General features: G+C 45.8%; 1 protein-coding gene across 1 annotated transcript in view; it reads left to right on the top strand.

Annotated features, from left to right (window-relative positions):
• GAP43 (growth associated protein 43) overlaps nucleotides 1-17,962 on the top strand; it is a 58,550-nt gene extending 40,588 nt beyond the window's left edge. The window contains exon 3 of the mRNA XM_026037222.1: nucleotides 15,945-17,962. Coding sequence (XP_025893007.1) covers nucleotides 15,945-16,033 — 89 coding nt within the window. The 3' untranslated portion in view covers nucleotides 16,034-17,962. The remainder of the gene's footprint in view (nucleotides 1-15,944) is intronic.
• The last annotated feature ends 403 nt before the right edge of the window (nucleotides 17,963-18,365 follow it).

The following is an 18,365-nucleotide window of genomic DNA, read 5'->3' as shown; positions in this document are numbered from 1 at the left end:
CTCCCTCCACCTGCTGGCAACACTCCTCCTGATGCAGGCCAGGATCCCATTGACCTTCTTGGCCAAGAAGGCACTGCTGGCTCATGGTTGACTTGTTGTCAACCAGGACTCCTAGGTCCCTCTCTGCAGAGCTGCTATCCAGCAGATCAGCCCTTAATCTGTACTGGTACCTGGTGTTATTCCTCCCCAGGTGCAGGACCCTGCACTTGTCCTTGTTGAACCTCATGAGGTTCCTCTCTGCCCAAYTCTCCAGCTTGTCCAGGTCCCTCTGAAYAGCAGCACAGCCCTCCAGAGTGTCGACCTCTCCACCCATCTTCTTATAGTCCACAAAGATGCTCAGGGTGCACTCTATGCCCTCGTCTGAGTTATTGATGAACAAGTTGAGCAGCTCTGGGCCCAGTCTTGACCTCTTCAGTACACCACTGGCCACAGGCCTCCAACTGGACTCAGTCCCATCAATCACCACCCTCTAAGCTCTGCGATCCAGCCAGTTCTCAATCCACCTCACTGCCCACCTGTTCAGTCCACACTTCCAGAGCTTCCCCTTGAGGATGTTATGAGACACGATGTCAAAAGCCTTACTGAAGTCAAGGTAGACAAYATCCACGGCTCTCTCCTCGTCCAGCTGGCCAGTCATCCCATCATAGAAGGCTATAAGGTTCGTCAGACATGATTTCCCCTTGGTGAATCCATGCTGACTACTCCTGATCACCTCCTTCTCCTTCACATGCTTAGAGATGCTCTCTAGGATGAGCTGCTTCATCACCTTTCCAGGGATGGATGTGAGGCTGACCAGCCTGTAGTTTYCTGGCACTTTTCTCTTGCCCTTTTTGAAGACTGGAGTGATGTTGGTTTCTTCCAGTCCTCCAGCACCTCCCCTGCTCTCCTTGACCTCTGAAAGATGATGGAGAGCAGATGAGCAATAACCCTGCCCTTCCTTCAGCCCTCTTGCGTGCATCCCATCCTGGCCCAGAGATTTATAGGTGGCCAGTTTGCCTAAGTGATCCCTAACCCAATCTTCCTTGACAAGTGGAAGGTCTTCCTCTCGCCCAATTTTCTCTCTTTCACCTGAGCCCTGCAGTTCATGGGGAGCAGGCTTAGTAGTAAAAACAGAAGCAAAGAAGGCATTTAGTAACTCCTTCCTTGCATCCTTCGTCACCAAGGCCCCCTCGCCATTCAGCASCACACTAACATTTTCCCTAGTCTTCCTCTTACTGCTGATATATTTATAGAAGCGCTTCCTGTTGTCTTTGACATCCCTTGCTAACTCAAATTCCAAGTGGGCCTTGGCCTTCCTTGTTGCATATCTGCATTCTCTGACAATGTGCCTATATTCTTCCCATGTGGCCTGGCCCTTCTTCYGCATGATGTATGTTCTCTTGTTCTCATTAAGTTTACCCAGAAGCTCCTTGCCCATCCATACAGGTCTCCTGCCCCCCTTACTCGACTTCTTTCTTGTAGGAATGCACCGACCCTGAGCTTGGAGAAAGTGGTGTTTGAATATTAGCYAGCTCTCCTGGACCCCTTTCYTTCTAGGACCTTGACCCAGGGGACTGTTCCAAGGATCTCCCTGAAGAGGTCAAATTCGGCTCTCTTGAAGTCCAGGGCTGCAATCCTACTTCTTGCCCAGCCTCCTCCATGCAGGATCCAATATCAAGTGCCTCTCCAGTCACTAATTCTCGAATCAAGCAAAGGACGAGCCACTGGAGACCCCTCTCTTAGATGGATTCTGCCAAACTGCACTTCAGAAAGGCATGTGAGTTGAAGGTGCCTGTGGACTTCATCTTAGATCTACTCAGAAAAGGAAATTCTGGCTAGCCCTTTGTCTATGTGTGCCATCCATTATTCAGTTGCCATATTGGGGGCACAATGAAAGGAAGTAAATTCTTTATTGCCAAATAGTGAGTGGCCATTGACTGTCACCCAGATCACCTCAGTCTGTGCTATATGTGCTGAACCCTTTGAACTGTAGAGCTTCCAGTGTTTGACATGGACATTCAGGGAGCTATGGTTTTGCAAGTCAGTGGGCCCTGTGAGTATTTGAGAGACACTATAGCATTTTAAACAGTTTTGGCCCAGACATTTAAGCTTATCTTTGGTGACAAGGGTACACTGGAGCCCATGTCTACCTGCTCTACCTTTTCCTTGTGTTATACCCAACAGCTTTTAGGCAGTGAGATAAAGGTAAGGTAAGATGTAAAAGTGAGAGTGATGAAGAAGAGTTGAGATGAAGACTGGCTTTAAGCTGTTCACCCTTAAAATATAAATAGTTTATATAAAATGGATGGAAGAGTTCTCGGTTTAGCTCTTTGCATAAAACATCCTACCAATACTATCAGACTTTTTGGGGGAGACCTATTGGTGTTGTGTCAGATATGGAGACTGAAGCTCTAACCCATAACACTAACCCATAACACTAACCCATAACTCTAACCCATAACACTAACCCATAACTCTAACCCATAACACAACCTATCCTGAACACACATGAGGTTCATCAGGAGATGATACACACAAAGCACTGCTGCTGAAAAGCACCTGTTCTGTGGAAAGAAAACAGAAGACTTCAGTCTTGAGAGATGCTAGCCCAGCACTTTTCACTGCTCTCAATAAATGGAAACAAAATGGAATRAAAATGTTTCTTTGTCGCTAAAGCTAGAAGACTTCTTCATGGTTCAAGTCAAATAAGAGTGAGGAAGAAGGATGGAGTCACTCATTTTTACTTCAGGGACTGAAGAGAAAATTCCAGTGCAGTGATACAACTACTTACTGTCCTTCTTCCTAGCAAAATAACGCTGTGTACCTGAATTTGGCTGAAATGCATAGGGTCAAACCTAGTTTCAGATCAAACCATTTCCATGCAGCACTTTTGAGTTCTGCCATGCAGGGTTTTTTCAGTAAATGCTGATTTGTCCAAAAAAAACCAACCAAMCAAACAAACAAAACCCTCCATAACATACCAGTTTCAGGAAGGATGGGATTTCTAGATGAAAGTAGTAAGAAAAATCCATGCCTGCTTTTAGACTAGTTACTGCTTGAGAGTCCATGCTTGAGAGGTTGTCCATGAGGGGAACATGAGGGGACCCTGGTCTTATACTGCCTCAGACTGGAGAGCTGAAATAAATTGAGTGTGCAAGCAAACAAGCCATTGGCTCTCTGGACGAACTTCCCTTGATCTCTTCTGCTGGAGCTGTTCCACTTTGCATAAATTATTAATTATTTTTTGGGGTGGACATGTGGAGCTTGATCTCGTCCATTCCAGATGATTGCTCCAACCACTGTGCTATAGAGTCAATCTTATCCTCTGGTCCAATGAATATTTAATGATTTATACAAATGGAAAAGCTCCAGCAGGAGAAAAAGAGTGAGAGAGACATGTTCATTCACATGGATACTCCACAACATCTCCCTGTGACCAACTGCAGGACCCATGCCAAGGACCTTTACCGTGAGCAAATTCAGCCGCAGGACCAAGGGGGACAACACAAGCATGAAATTCATTCATACTTCACTGAAGTCCCTCACTGAACGCCCTCACTGAGGCCCTCTTCTATGAGGGCCATGCTCAAAACAATGACACCAGAGCCAAAAGTACAKGCTGTTCCACCCTCACAAAAGCCCCAAGGCTCTGCAAAGGGGAACTGCAATAACTCACAGATGCCATGGGTCTGTGTGGGGCTGGACTTCAGCAGGTTTCAGCTCCGTGTGACACGGTGGATCTGTTGCATGGGTAGCAGCTGCAGCTTTGTTCAGGAAGGGAGTTCAGGAAGGGAGTTCAGGAAGGGAGAATGCAGGGAGGAAGGGGACAGGCTGTTCTCACTGGTGGCCAGTGATAGGACGAGGGGTAATGGCCACAAACTGAAGCATAAGAAGTTCCGTCTCCAGGTGAGGAGCAACTTCTTTACTGTTAGGGTAACAGAGCAGTGGAACAGGCTGCCCAGGGAGGTTGTGGAGTCTCCTAMTCYGGAGGTCTTCAAARCCYGCCTGGATGCCACCCTGTGCCACATGCTGTAGGTGTGCCTGCTTGAGCAGGAAGGTTGGACTAGATGATCTGTAGAGGYCCCTTCCAACCTTAAATATTCTGAAATATTCTTTGTCCCACAGCCAAGGCAGGACCACGTCAGGTTGGCACCACCAGCTAGGGGATGATCATGGAAGTGCTGAAATTTTCTTCAACTAGGRAAAGAAGCATCCTTTTAGGCCACATTAGACACTACATATGGGTTTTTTTCCCGGCACAGAAACAATACAGCACAACTTAAGCTTTGACAGTTACAGCTCAGACAAAACGGTCTCTCTGGCGTTTTAGGAGACACAGCACATCCTAACAAGGTGTCCCCTGCCCGAGGGATGTCAGGTGGCCCTGGCACCACACTGAGGCCTGCCCGCATGACATGAGGCCAGAGCAGCGTCCCAAGCACTGTGGTGGGTGGCGTGGAGGCAGTGCCCTCTGCTGTGCTTGGCTCCACGCTGCGTAGTGGCCGAGGCCAGCTCTGGCGGCCGGCTCTGGCCACGGATGTGGCATCAGGCCCTTAGGTTCATCGAGAGATGTTTGCAGCTGGCTTGCTGGGTGCCCTTGTGTCGAGGCCGAATTCATTAGCCTCATAATTGAATTCTTATTGTGAAAAATCTGACAGGCAATTAAACCAGGATGCCTCTTTGCAAGGCAACTGCCCTGATTTGCTTGGTGTGGTATTCAAAAAGTTCAGAGGCTGGAAAGTCCCTCCTGTGGGAGGCAAACCAAGAGAGAGAGGACCTGCTAGCTGCTGCCCCCTTGACAGGGAAGACTGCCACTGGCAATGTGAACTCTCAGGAAAGACTGTCTTCTCCTCCTTCCTTCCAACTGTGCAGCCTTTCCACTGCTCTTGTCCTCAGAAATGCCCAGAGCCAGCTGCATGACTGCCCAGTGCCCTCCTTGCTATTCAGGCACAGCGCTCACTGGAGGAGCATCAGCTGTGCCCCTTAATGCTGAGATTTCTCAAGGCAGAATTAGACATGATTGTTTGGTCTGACCTCCTGCGTTAAGACATGCTGTGACATTTTGCTGTCCAATCCTTTTTCTTTTTTTCCTGGACCCTGAGAGATGAGGTGACATACAAGGGAAGATCAGGGTTTGGTAGTAAACGATGGACGGGATCCATTTGCCCACCTAGTTTTCCAGGATGGTCTGCTCCTGGTCTTTCTGCCCCAGGAAGGCTGTGACTTAGCAGTCTCAGAGAGGGACTTCCAGGTGGAGAGGAACCTGTTCTGCATCARCGATGTCATGTCGTGTTGTTTCCAAGTGGAGCCCTGCCGTCAGGCGCTCCTAGTTGACAACCTGCTCCTGTAGATATGAGCAGCAAAGGCTCCCCAGCTGTGTCTATTGGAATTATTAATACCTTTGATTCAAAGAGCTGATGTTGTTGATGTTGCAACTGCTGGGGACATCTATCAACAAGATAGCTGTGGAGAACCTGACAACAGCTGCTTAATTCATTTTAGCATCAAATTTGCAGAGCTGTGTTGTATGAAGATGGACTAAAATGAACTAATGATCTCTAAATGGAATTTCTCTATTTTAAACACAAAGTGGAAAGATGGCAAAAGGAAGAAAAACAGACATTTTATATCCTCTCTTTGCCTGTAAATCCCTGTCTTCAGCTAGATCAATATCATTTCATGCTGGAGATGGAGGCTGCCTCTGTTTCCATGGCAATGCGGGCTGTTGGAGGCTTGCAGGCTCCATGAATCCCGGATTTATCAGCCTTCTAGGGTTTAATAATGGAGACCAGCCGTCAGGCAGTTTATGAATGGCACATGTCTTCTGGATTGGGGTAGGGGGAAGAGGGAGGCGGGAGTACAGCTTRTAGTAAGGGCTGGAGCAATTTGTTTTCTTGTCACTGACAACTGATGGGGGAGGAGAACAGAGGGAGGAGCAATGCATTAATTTTGGAAGCACTAAAGGAATTTCTAGACCATTTTGTGGCAATTATGGAAGATTTTTCCTCTGGTCTCTTCTCCCTGGCCAGCTATGCTAAGGCAGGGAAAGAGGGAAGCTTCACGGCGTATCCTGTAGGACAAAGTGGGATCCGCGATGCTTCAAAGATACCAGCACTTTACATGGGTGTACATCACACATGATCCTTTACATGTGTGATCCTGTACATGTGTGATCCTGAACACAGTGATCCTCCCACAGTTTTTTGGTTCATTTTTCTCTCACTGCCCATCTGATCAAAATTGCCAAGCTGATCATCAGAGGCATAGATGGTCAGACCTCCAAGGAAGTGATCTGGCTACCAAACTTACATCACTCAGTGTGCTACTGTAGCATATGCTACTGCAAACCCAAACCTCCATCTTGAGATTGTTGTATCATTCACTCCCTGAATTAATTACCTTCTTAGGAGTGTTCTGGTTGTACAGGAGTTGCCATCAATCACTTAAATCAAGAGCTTCTTTTGCTCACTTAGCCATCATCTGCTGTGGCCATTTGAATTCCCTTTTATATCCTCCTTCCTCTACTTTCTCCCCTATGTTCACATAGGGCGGCCACAATAGAGATGTTGAAGAGTAAATGGATACATCTTGTCAAGACAACAGTACTCTTTCGTCTTTACCCCTTCTATTTCTAAATCCTCCTCCAGAACTTAACCCTGCAAGGAGGATGAGGTGACACAGAAGAGGACTATTATATGAGACAGAACACTTTTGGTCTGAATGCATATGCCAACAGCAGCTGCCAAGTGTTATATTCCACAGCTGGAAGCAAATAAAAACCTGTTTATTCAAGCTGTTTGAATCACAAGGCATTTAAGGAATTCAAAAGAGCAGGTTTTCTGGTTTGTAGGATTTAGGTAAAATCTGCAGGGAAGGGATGAGGAAAGGATATGTTGTGAATTACTTCCTCTCAGGTCTGCATATTTCAAGGAAGCTGAAGTCACAAATGCCTTTCTTCTACCTGACTTGTGATGGTTGAGAGTAAGAGAAGTTATTATCAGGCTTGCTCTGCCTTCATTTTTGGCCTGAGATTGGACTTTAGGGAATTTCTGAAGCTTTTGACTCCTTCAGAAATTGCRGACCTTTTTGCTGAGCACCTAGACCAAGGCACCTCAACTGTGAAAGTGCCCTGCTAGCCACAGTGGATGACAGAGAGCCTGAAAGAAAGAGCAGAGGTGAATCATCTTCCTGGACACACTACAAGCTCTTGTTTGACCACAGCCCTGTTCTTTACACTTTACTTAAAGGTGCAGATAAAAGCTTTTGTTTTCCTCATTGGGAATGCACAAAGATATAATACTACTTAGCTACAAATTGGACTGTTGCTACAGCAATGATGACCAGATGCTTATGCTTTTGATTACCATGAGCAATTTGGGAAGGTCACAACAGAGGCAACTTTTGCCATGAACAAAGGTCTGGGTTSACTGTAGATAAAATCTATCTATTATCCAGATATTATATCTAAAAATACCAATAAATTACTTCACTGGATAGTCAAGTAGTAGAAAATGATGAACTGTGCTCTRAGTGTCTCCAAAGATGCACCTTTCACTCTAACACAACTTCTTTTTGATGGATGTATCTACATACATCTGGTCTACATCTACATACAAGTCTGGTAGTTTAAAAGTTCAGTTGAGGGGAGTCTTTCTGCTCCAGCAACCAGGTTACTGCGCTACTGATTGGGGATCACATGAGTTCTCATCCCAGCATGATCCTCATCCCATTGACAACCTGGAAGACCCTAAGCAAGTCACCACCCTTCTCTGCATTTCACACTCCGCGGCTGTAAAAGAGCATGGAGCCTTGCTAGGTGTCTGCCAAAGACAGCGGCTTGTGGCTATTTGAGGGGCACCACTCAATATCAACCCAAAGCATCTGCCTCGAGGGCACCTGTATACTAAAAAGACTTCTTTACCATCCTTTTAGCCATTGTGCTACGCAGACTCCAGCTCGCTGAGTACTTTCTAGTGCAAAAGAAGCTTGAAATACCTTGAACCAACCACTATGACAGATCACACTGCTTCCAGGTTGGAGTGCCTGTCTTTCCTGGGGCTGCATGTGCTTGCAGTGGCGATGGTGGTTGAGGGAGAGGCACTGTTCACAAGGGAGCTCTCACTGTCTGAAAAACCTAACCACTCTGGCAGGTTGGCCCATATCCTAGCTGGGTTGCAATGGCCCAGTATAGATACTGCACATCAAGTTTGGGTTGCTGTAGACAAACTGCTGATAGTAGGCAGGGATAAAATGCCAAATGGCAGGAAACGTAGTTGCCTTGGTTTTCCGGCTTGGTGCTGACATGGTGCAGTGACAGCAGAAGAAAGAAAGAAAGACTTCCTTCCCATTCTCCTGGAAGCAAAAGCATTAGCAACCATAGCTGTAACAGGGTTAACACCTCACATTCACAAGGAGCATCCCGTGTTTTCTCTCCACCCTCTTCCTCCTCTAGCACTCCCATTTCTCTGGAGACCTTCCTGCCCATCAGCCAAAGTTGGAGTTTCCATGGCAACCAGGCAGCTGGTGTCTAGACACCATGAGAGATGTTTTGCAACGAGCTGCGAGTCTAGCTCCCCTYCGCCGTGTCCCTGCCCACCGCTCCCCCTGGTCCCCTTTGCTGCACACATGAATGCCATCGCAGGGTGGGATTTCCATGGTGCTGGGGGAAGAGAGGCGCAGGGTGGGAAGGGAATTCCCTAAGCCACAGCCTCATCAGCCTGACAAAGCGCAAAGGTGGCTGGGGTGACAGAACTGGGGCTGGCTCTCCTCAGAGGATTCAGCATGATCAGAAAAAGAGGCAGMCATCCAAGCTTGGACCAAAGTCATCAACCATGGGACTGGCAGACGTTGTTTTTCTTCTCCCTGATAAAGCAACTGAGGTTGTTGTGCATGGGGCTGAAATAGAGCTGAGGCAGTGCAGAAGTGGGAGGTCCAAAATTCCCCATATGCTGGACATCTTCATGTGTTCATTTTAACCTTAATAGACTATGTTTTGGCTCTCTCCACTCTGATATGCCACAAGCCTTCTTTATCAGTGAAGTCTGTGAGACCAACATATGCTACTCTGATTTCCTACTTCTGGGGATGCTTCTTTTCAGTAATTACTGGGCCACTTCCTTAGCCYTCCCCTATGCCACTTGCTCTGGGCCATCCCTCCCCACTAGCTTCTTGTTGGATTTACCAAGGGGATGAAGACTTCCCAGGCACTGCTTGTCCATCAGGACCCTCAGGATTCACAGGAAGCTGAAGGTACCTAAGGTCCATCTGTAGCAAGGGGGGAATTCAGTGCTGTCTAGGGAGCAACTGTGCAATGCAATCCTCTGAAACAGGGAGAGATGTTCATCTGAAATCTCCAGTTCTCCACCTCTTGGTGTTTTGCCAGGCCAGTGTGTATCTGTCACTTTTCAGAAGCAAAGAGTAGGAAGGTTGTAGGATTTTATTACTGTGGATGATGCATCATAGGGCTGACTGCAATGGGCTAATTTGAATCGGGAAGAGAGCAGTATAAGCAACAGCTCTGAACCTGAACTGCATCTCATTTCAACAGTCTCAGTCCTACTATAGTCTGCCTGGAACCGGCGTCTGGCTGGGTAGAAGGACAGATGGATTAGGACAGACGAATCAAGCTGTGAAGCCTGAATTCAAGTCTGGATCCACACATCATTAAAAATAGGAGTGGCTCAAGCTAGGGATTTTAAATGGGGCCTTCTGTAACCCAGCATCACTTACCCTCGAAAAAAACATCTCTGAGCGGAACCATCTCTGGGGCAGACCAAAGGAGGACACTGCTTGTAACAGGATTTTAAAACCTAGATCAATTTTTGAGAGCAAAGAGGAGACCTGACAAGACACAGGTTTTCCAGTCCAATCTCTGGCCAAGCTGGCAGAGGACAGAGTAGGGAAAAGAGTGAACATGGCAAACGGTGGCTTTGGACTCAAATCATGCCCGATGCTAGAGAAAGTGCAGAGGTTGAACAGACTGGCCAATACTTTAACACAAAGGCATGGGAGAGTTCTATCTGAGTGATTGATATTAGCAATAATTACGAAAACAGTGGGAAAGCAGCAAAGGCAAAATCCCTACATCTGTTGTACAATTCCAGAGTGTTTGAGCAATTTCTTTTCTCTTGGCATCAGCCATGGTAATTTAAAGATCTGCAATAGAACAGAGAGGAAAAGGAAAACAAAACCCAAGCCACCAGCCACAAAAGAAACGATCAGCAGAGAGGTTCCTGCTACTATGGTCATAAGCTGATGTCTGCTGTGATTTAATTAATCTTGGCAAGTCAGACGGGAGCTGGGAAGGTCCCAAGAGACAGTGTTTTACCCGGAAATCCACTCAACCTAATTTCCCTAATGTAGGGCAGTAAGAGGGACTTGGACAAGAGCCTACGCTCTCATCCATTAAAGCATGGTGCAGGCAAAGGCAGCTGGAAGTACCATCATCCAGCAGAACTGCTGCTTGCCTGCTTCTGCTTTTCAGCAACCAGACCTRTGCGTGTTTGAGGCGTTTGCTCACCAGCGGCTCACAGACACGATTCGCACCCATTCCAGGAAGTAAATGGAGTGCTGAGTGGCAGGAGCTCTCTAAGGCCCAACTTCAGCAAGGATCTGCAGCCCATTTCCATATAATTTCTCTTCTTTGGCCAAGGCACTTAAAACTGCCTGGCAGATGCCTACAAGAGCTGTAGGTATGGAGCACTTCTCAGCCCCTGGCCCTAAAGCTGGGAAGCAAACACACTTCAGTCTCTCTGTGTGAAGGCTCTGAGGCTGCCCAAAGGGTTTCTCAACTAGGCAACCCAGGCTACTTTCAGAGTCCTAGATTAAAATGAGATTGGTGGCAGCTCAGCTCATAGATGATTGTCTCCACTGCAAAATTATCCCACACAATAGAGTCATTTGRACAGAGGAAATCACATTAGATTTAGAAATATCAAAATAGAGTGCAAAACTGCAAAACAAACTGAAGTCCTAAGACAGTATCTGGGAGCCCCAGTGCTGGAATAACCAGGAACAATGGCAGTGAGGACTGAAATGCATTAAAAGAACTGTGAGAATGATGATTGGAAACATGGACTGCACTTTCTTTTTTTCTTTTTCTTTATTCTTTTTTTTTTAATTAAAAAAAAAAACAGCTTTTGACCTAACCATTCCTCCTTTATTCTTCTAGACAGATTTTCTTTTACTCAGTCATCTTCTGCTTCATAGTACACCTCAGACTCTTTGCCTCTTCTCCTCTTATGTTTCACACATACATGTGTTGTGTTACCAAAGCCATAGGGCTTTGGGGCCTTCTTTTTCTTTTCTCTGTACCTGGGATGCACTAGAACAAATATGGATGTCTCCATCCATGTCACCTTAGCTCAATCACTTTAGTTTTCTTGGGAAAGATGTAGGTGTTTCCAAGCTGCAATTCCTTTTGTCCAAAGGAGATGTCTAAATAGGTCTGGTTAATCACTAGAAATCCAATCTTGGACTTATTCCCAGTAACTTGAAAGAAAGCACAAGATGAGAAGATCCACTGGAGATGACTGCATGTAAACATCTAAAATTGGTCAAGATATCCACCAGCTCCCACTTTAAGATTCCCAGATTATGATCTCTCCAGATGTGCCCATGCTACCCCAGTGAAGGTCCATCTAACAAAATATCTCAGTGCGTCCTACTTGTTCTTTGCTTTGCAAGTGGACATAGAAGATTCATCTTGTGTAAGAGATCTCACAGTGTTGTTATGTTAGAAGGGGAGGCAGTTTTAGATGGGTGGAAATATCATGCAGAARGACATGATTTTGTCCTAAAGCAGGAAATGAAACATTTTAAGTTTCCTCTGGATTTTTGTCACCTTTTTGCCCATTCTAACAAAGTGCATATAAAATGCCAACACTGTACAGTTGTGTGTGTATAACTGTATCAGTCAACTACAAACTAACACATATGATAGCCCAAAGTGCAAGGAAGTGAAAAATCAAGACTAAAACTGGGTAGAAACAGCAACACTGCAGTTATTCTGATCAGTGAATCTACTGTGACCTGTGAATCTAGCAGTCTCCCCAGGGAGAGGAGAGAGGAGCACCCAGCAGTCCTTTGCTAAGACACGGAAAACTAGATTGGAGAAAACCCCAGAGAAAATACTGCAGAAATAGCCTACATCAAACAAACTGCTGAAGGATGAGTCAGATAAATCATCACACATCTCCTCATGAATTGGAAAGTGGTATTAACTGGCCGTCCTGATGTCAGCAGGATTATGCTGCCGTTCCACAGTGAGAATCCTCTGCTTTTTACCACTATGATTTAGCAATGCAACCGCTTGAACTTTATTTTTCATCCTGATTTGTGTGTCCTTTATGATATCACTTCTTGMTGATGTTCTTTAAAAATGACACTGGATTTCTTCTTGTCCTCAAGATCAATGAAACAGTGCTAAAGCTGGTGAGAAATAAGACCTAGCTTAGTGGCAATAGGATGCAAAGGTATACAGAGTATTTCACCTCATTGCTCTGGAGACATTCAAGAGAAAGAGGGGAGAGTAGCTGAGTTCTGCTTGACAGTTCTCATTGGGAAGGTAGACYTCTTGTTTATATTTAGGCCATCCACGCTAGTGGAAATTAGCTTGTTTGCCATGAATCCAATATTTTCTTTCTTTCTTTCTTTCATCTCCATTTTGCACGAGACTTGAGCATGTGGTGAACTGACTTTAAATACCTCTCTGCTGCTCCTTGACCTCAACAGCAGTCTAGATTATTTCAGGCATGGTGGGTAACAGCGATTCTGGGGCTCTTCATCAGAGAGGCATCTGCCTGGCACTAGCTGAGAAGCAACCAGGGTATCAAGAACCTCAACAGGAGTTCTCTACCATCCAGGGATCTCTGGGTGCCATCAGGATTCCCTGGAAGTTGGACTTGACCCTACAGTACTGTAACAGGAATATAGCATGGTAGAAAATTGTGTTTTAAGCTGTTTATCCTAAGAGTAAGAAAAGCACAAGAACCATTGTGAGCTCCCCTGTGGGACTCTGAGATCACCAGCTMCCCCGCTTCAAATACAACCGATTTTCCTGCCTGTGTTGCTAGGATGTTTATGAATAGCTTGTTATTGTAGGAGCAGGAACCCAGTTTCAATGCTAGTGTAATGGCAGGATCAGTGTTACTTAACAGTTTGTGTGAATTGGACAAGGCATTCAATATCAGGACAGGTATTCAGGACCTCTCAGTGCCTGATCCTGTACCTGCTATGTTATGTGTCCTTCTGTTGAACTGTCTTGAAGAGATTCTGGGGATTCCTGGCTAAAATCTGTGCACATTTTCAGTGGAAAGCCACAGAAAGTTTTTAATGTAATGAAACACTAGTGATGGTGTTCCTTAAGTTTCATTGCCTTACYTTTGCTGTGTGGTTTTACGCCCTCTCATTCATCTTGTGTTTACCTGTGAGAAAAGAGAAGCTTTGCCTCAGTAGGGCCTGTCAGAGCCTCACAGAGTTTTCTTTGCTGCTGTCTAACCGAGTCTTCAGGCTCAGACTTGGGCTTAGATGGTCATGAACTGTGTGTTCTACTCTCAACTCTGTAATTCAGCRTGTCTCCTGTTACAAATGTATTGGAGAACAGCAGAACTGAAAGCACTCCTCTCACTCCCCAGCGGTGTATGATGAAGTCATTTAGGAAAATAGCTAAAACGTGGGACAATATAACCTGTTTTTTCTTCCAACCATATCTGAGTCCTGTTTTAATCAGTAGTGTATTTTGCCTTTGAATGTTTTTATAAATAGCCTATTTTGCCTTTAGCTCATGGTTGTAGCAGTGCTGTATATAAAAGGAGTCTTTAAGTAGGAGTCGGAGTCTCAATTTTGTTGCATGGTATCAAGGGAAAGCAAGTTGATGGATGTTTTAGCTTCCAAGGAGTTTGCTGATGCAGGAGCAAAAGCTTCAGTACTGGGCCATACTGGGCCATATTGCAATAGACTTGTTTTTTKGGGRRAAAAAAAAAAAAAAGTAGTAGGAATTTAATAAGACAAAAAAAATGCTTGATGATCCAGTAGCAGATCTTTAATTAAATGCATTAGAGCTGGGAATTGCACACATCTTACAAGTGATCCATATGGAAATGCTGTGCAGGGAGATATTTAAAAGAGAGCTTAAAAAGCCAAGGGAGAGAGGGAAGTGAGGATGCACCTAGTGCCAGTGTTGGAAGCAAACACAAGTCTGCCATCTGATGGCATTGAAGGGACCAGGCCCAAAAGCATAAACAGGCTCAGTAAGCAGAGGTTCACATCCCAATTAGCATTCTCACTAATTGTAAACATGAGTGTGAGAATGATAATCCTCACAAACTAAGCACTGGMATGTGAACAATTCATGGTGATGAGCTCACAGCATGGACCGTGGCATGGTTTTTGTACATGCCAACTAGCTTTGCCCTAGGCAAAAACTAGTTCCAATTCTCTGTCCAAGGCAGCCACTCTATTCTGCAGAGTAAGAGGGCTTAGCTGTATGGACATGAGCTGTGTGGTGCCAGCTGGCCTCAGGGCTAGGGAGCAGTCCCTGCCCTATTTTATTTGCTATTATAGATGTAATCTGATAGTCCCTCAGAAAATCCAAGAACTCTCTGGTTCAAAGGGCTCTCACAGTCCTCCATGGAATGACCGCTGGACACAGACTGATGCCACAGGGGTATCTCAGGGTCTCAAGTGCCAACGYCACTGAGGTACAGACGCACCATTCTTGTGTGCCATCCTGCACTACCCAGTCTTCTGTTACACCTGCTTCTTTTCCCTGTTCTCTACCCAAACCTGAAATGATACTGTTTGATTGGCCTCTCCATTGCATATGTGTGAGAAGTTAGGAGAAATGAGGATGGATCAAACCAATCACTCCAGTGCCTTAAGACCCTTGTGTGTTATTCTACCTTACAGCCCTGCAAACCTGGGAGAACCCTCGCCTGTGCCACTAAATAGCCATCCACATGGGCACATACCTTAGTGGTTGTTTAGCCACAGCCTCAGGAACACKTTAGTGCAGCCTTCTCTTCCTGGAGAAGTTGCCCAGCAGTAACTTGGAGCCACTTAAATCAATCAGGCCTGCTGCAATGGGGCAAGAAGGTGTCCCAGGCTGGATGAGAGAAGCATGAGATCTTTCTAGCTTGAATGACACACTTTGGTTTACCTTGTCCCTCCTGATTCCACTCAAATCTGATGCCTTGTCCAATTCATTGTCATGGAATTGCTGTTAGTGTTCATTTTGACTTTTCAGGTGAGTAGTATGCCAGTACAAGGTGTCTGACTGACAGACAGACCCAGCCTCAAGTTGCCCTCATTGCTTCCCACCAGACAGCTCTGCCTTTGAAAAGAGATCCCACATAACTGGAGAGACAGGGACAACCTCTCTGCTGAACTATCTTGCTCTTGAAGGTTTAGAGACATCTCTCTAGAAATCTGTTCAATATAGGAGAAAATTGAATTCCGTTCTGTAGGATTTTCCCTGTGGATCTTGCAAGTTACAAGTGTGGCTATAGAGTTTTCTCTTTAAGACTAGGCTGGGAGTAGCAGTAATTAAGGGGGAATTATTCAGCTGTTAGCACGGTTGGCAGGCTCGGTGAGATGAGACTGTGCATGCCTGATCCAGCTCCTTCTGCCCTGCATGCCAGGAGCCTGGTCAGTGCCCCTGCTGAAATGAATGATGGCTGCCTGCTGTGTTAGCATGGAGCTGGGCTCAGAGATCCAGGTACTTCCTTTCAGAGGCCTGTCCTTTCTGGCAGGGCTAGAAGTGTTTTGTGTGAGCTAGGCACTTGTCTGCTACACTGAAGTCCATGGGCTGTGTCCATGTCACGGAAGTGCCAGACATTTTGAAACGTGGGTCACTCTGGGAAGAGAGAAACCCAAAGGGATGAAACCCAACATGCGATGACTGTGTGCACGTGCAGGATGCTCTAGATCATGGCTGACTAACGCTGGACCATCTCTCTCCCCACTAGATGCTGTAGAAGAAACCAAACCTACTGAAAGTGCCCAGCAGGAAGAGGTGAAAGAAGAAGASAGCAAGGCGGACCAAGAAAATGCCTGAACATTAAGAAATGAACTCCCCATTGCCCCTCCCTCCCTCCCCCTATCCTCTATCCTTCCTTCCCACCCCAATCTTGATCTCCCCCTTTCCTGCTCACACCTGTGAGCCTGTCCGTCCCTCTCCCATTCCCACTTAAACCCTTTTTCTCTCTGTGTGGCAAACATTTAAAGAAAAAAAAAAAAAAAAAGCAGGAAAAATCCCAGTCAAACAGTGTGGCTTAAACATTTCTTTGTTTCTTGGTGTTGTTATGGCGAGTTTTTTGGTAATGATGATCCAATCATTTTGGGAAAATTCTTGCACTGTATCAGAGTTCTTTGACCTGGCGCGTGCGTGTGTCTGTCTGCCCACCGCGAGCGCGCTCTCTCTCTCTCTCTCTCTCTCTCCTCTCTCTCTTTTCCAAGTATGTGTGTGTGCAATGTTCCGTTCATCCAAGGAGTCCAAACTGATCAAGTTACAATGAAAACAAAAAACAAAAAAAAAAAAGAAAAAGGAAAAGCAAAAAATAATCTTTTTCTTCCGTTTTCAGTGTGATGGAATGAACTAAAGAAAAAAAAACCAACAAATGAACAAAAAAAGTAATACTAACCCCAGTTTGTTTTCAGAACTAAAACAAAACAAACAAACAAAAATGTGCCAATTAGCATAAGATATGGCTCCAGGCTCCTTTTTCAACCTGAACAATAATTATAATAAATGAGAATAATGATCATTAATACCACCGTGTCGCATCTCTATGCTGCCTCACACCCTGCTGGCCTGCCTACACAGACCGATCTTTGGTGGGCTGTTTGTGGAGTGGTCCCCACCCCTTTTACTTCTCAGCCACTGCTTTGCTGTGGGTCAGCGACTGGCTCTTCTCCCTGGCACTGCCAAGGGTATTTTTGTAAGGGAAGTAGGTTGTATTTGGTGTTAGGCATTGGACCGACTAATATCACAGAAATACTGAGATTGGTTTTAGGCAAAAAACAGAATAAGTGACTCTCCAGGAGACATCTAGGCCCTAATTCAGGGGACCACAGCTATCCTGGAAGGATAAGCCCTGTGGGTCCCGGCAGAGGAACCAACTTTGGTCTAAGCTAAGGCTCTTATCCCCATCAAGGGCTGACTGGGGACAGGGGCAGTGGGGCCTGCGCTCTCCACAGCAGCAAGGTCACTCTACAAGGCTGGACTTGGAGAGTCATTCAGGAACATGGTGCAGCCCTCCAGAAATGGTCTTTTTGGCAAAACAGATTGGCTCGAGGCATTAAGTAAATGGAAGACATGGGGTCAGGTCAATGTCCAGTGATGTGAGAGCCGGTTCTTGGAGCTTTTGAGAAACATCTCACTCCTGCTTCCTGGAAAGCACGTTGCGAAACCCAGGCTGCTCATCCCCTTCTAATTAGGGCCTAGATTTTAGTTCTTATTTATATCCTTTCCCTGTGGTCAGTTAAAGGCTTAGCTCATGCCCGGTGCATGACGAATTCGCCCTCCTGACGAATCTCCACCAGCACTTCCACGGGGTGCCGGCTTTTCCTTGGTGCGTGCCAACCAAATACCCACCTTTGGGATGAGACCTGACAGACGCCCAGCCCTGAGGGAGAATGGCTGTCAGGGTCTGCTGTTCTGTTTATTAGTTGCGAAAGCGAACAGCTTAAATGTATTATGGGGGGGAAGAAATAAAAAAGTCTTTCTAAAGCCCTTTCATAAAAGCCTAGTTAAGACTGTTTTCCCACCAGCTTTTGGATGGCTCCCTGGCTGCCCTGGGAATGACAGCTAGTGCATCCTGCAGTATTGCAGTACAATACAATACTGCCCTTCACAGGACCAGCATTAATTGGCCTCACAGATATAACACCAAAAAGACGAGTCTGCYGACAACCCCAGAGCACCTCACTGGCAGCTCCAAGGCCTCCAGAGGGCTGGTGTGTCCTCCCTTCCCCACTCCTTTGTTCTCCTCCATCTCTTTGTTGGAAACAGGGAGAAAAGATGAACGGCATCTCCTCGGAGATGATCATTTTGAACGTAGGCTGCTCACTGGAAATGCCCTCGAAATGCATCAGAATTCATTTCCATGTGCTTCCTGACATTGTATAGAAGTAAGAGAGAGAGAGAGTGAGAGGATTTAAAACAACAACAACAAAAAAAAAAAAAAAAAGAAAAAAAAGAAAAAGAGAGAGAGAGGGAAAGAGAGAGTGGGAGAGAGATTGGACAGAGATTTTTAAAAACGGGGATTAGAGAGAGGAGGAAAAAAGATTTTAGAGTGGATAGATGGATGATAGGGAGAGAGAGGGGAGTATAGTTAGTGTAAGAAAGATTAGAGTGAAAAAGATGAGAGAGAGACAGGAAGAAATTA

The sequence above is a fragment of the Nothoprocta perdicaria genome, unplaced genomic scaffold (genome assembly GCF_003342845.1).
Source record: "Nothoprocta perdicaria isolate Ctin4 unplaced genomic scaffold, notPer1 scaffold_193, whole genome shotgun sequence".
Lineage (NCBI taxonomy): Eukaryota > Metazoa > Chordata > Aves > Tinamiformes > Tinamidae > Nothoprocta > Nothoprocta perdicaria.
This window is presented reverse-complemented; position numbering and strand designations above follow the sequence as displayed.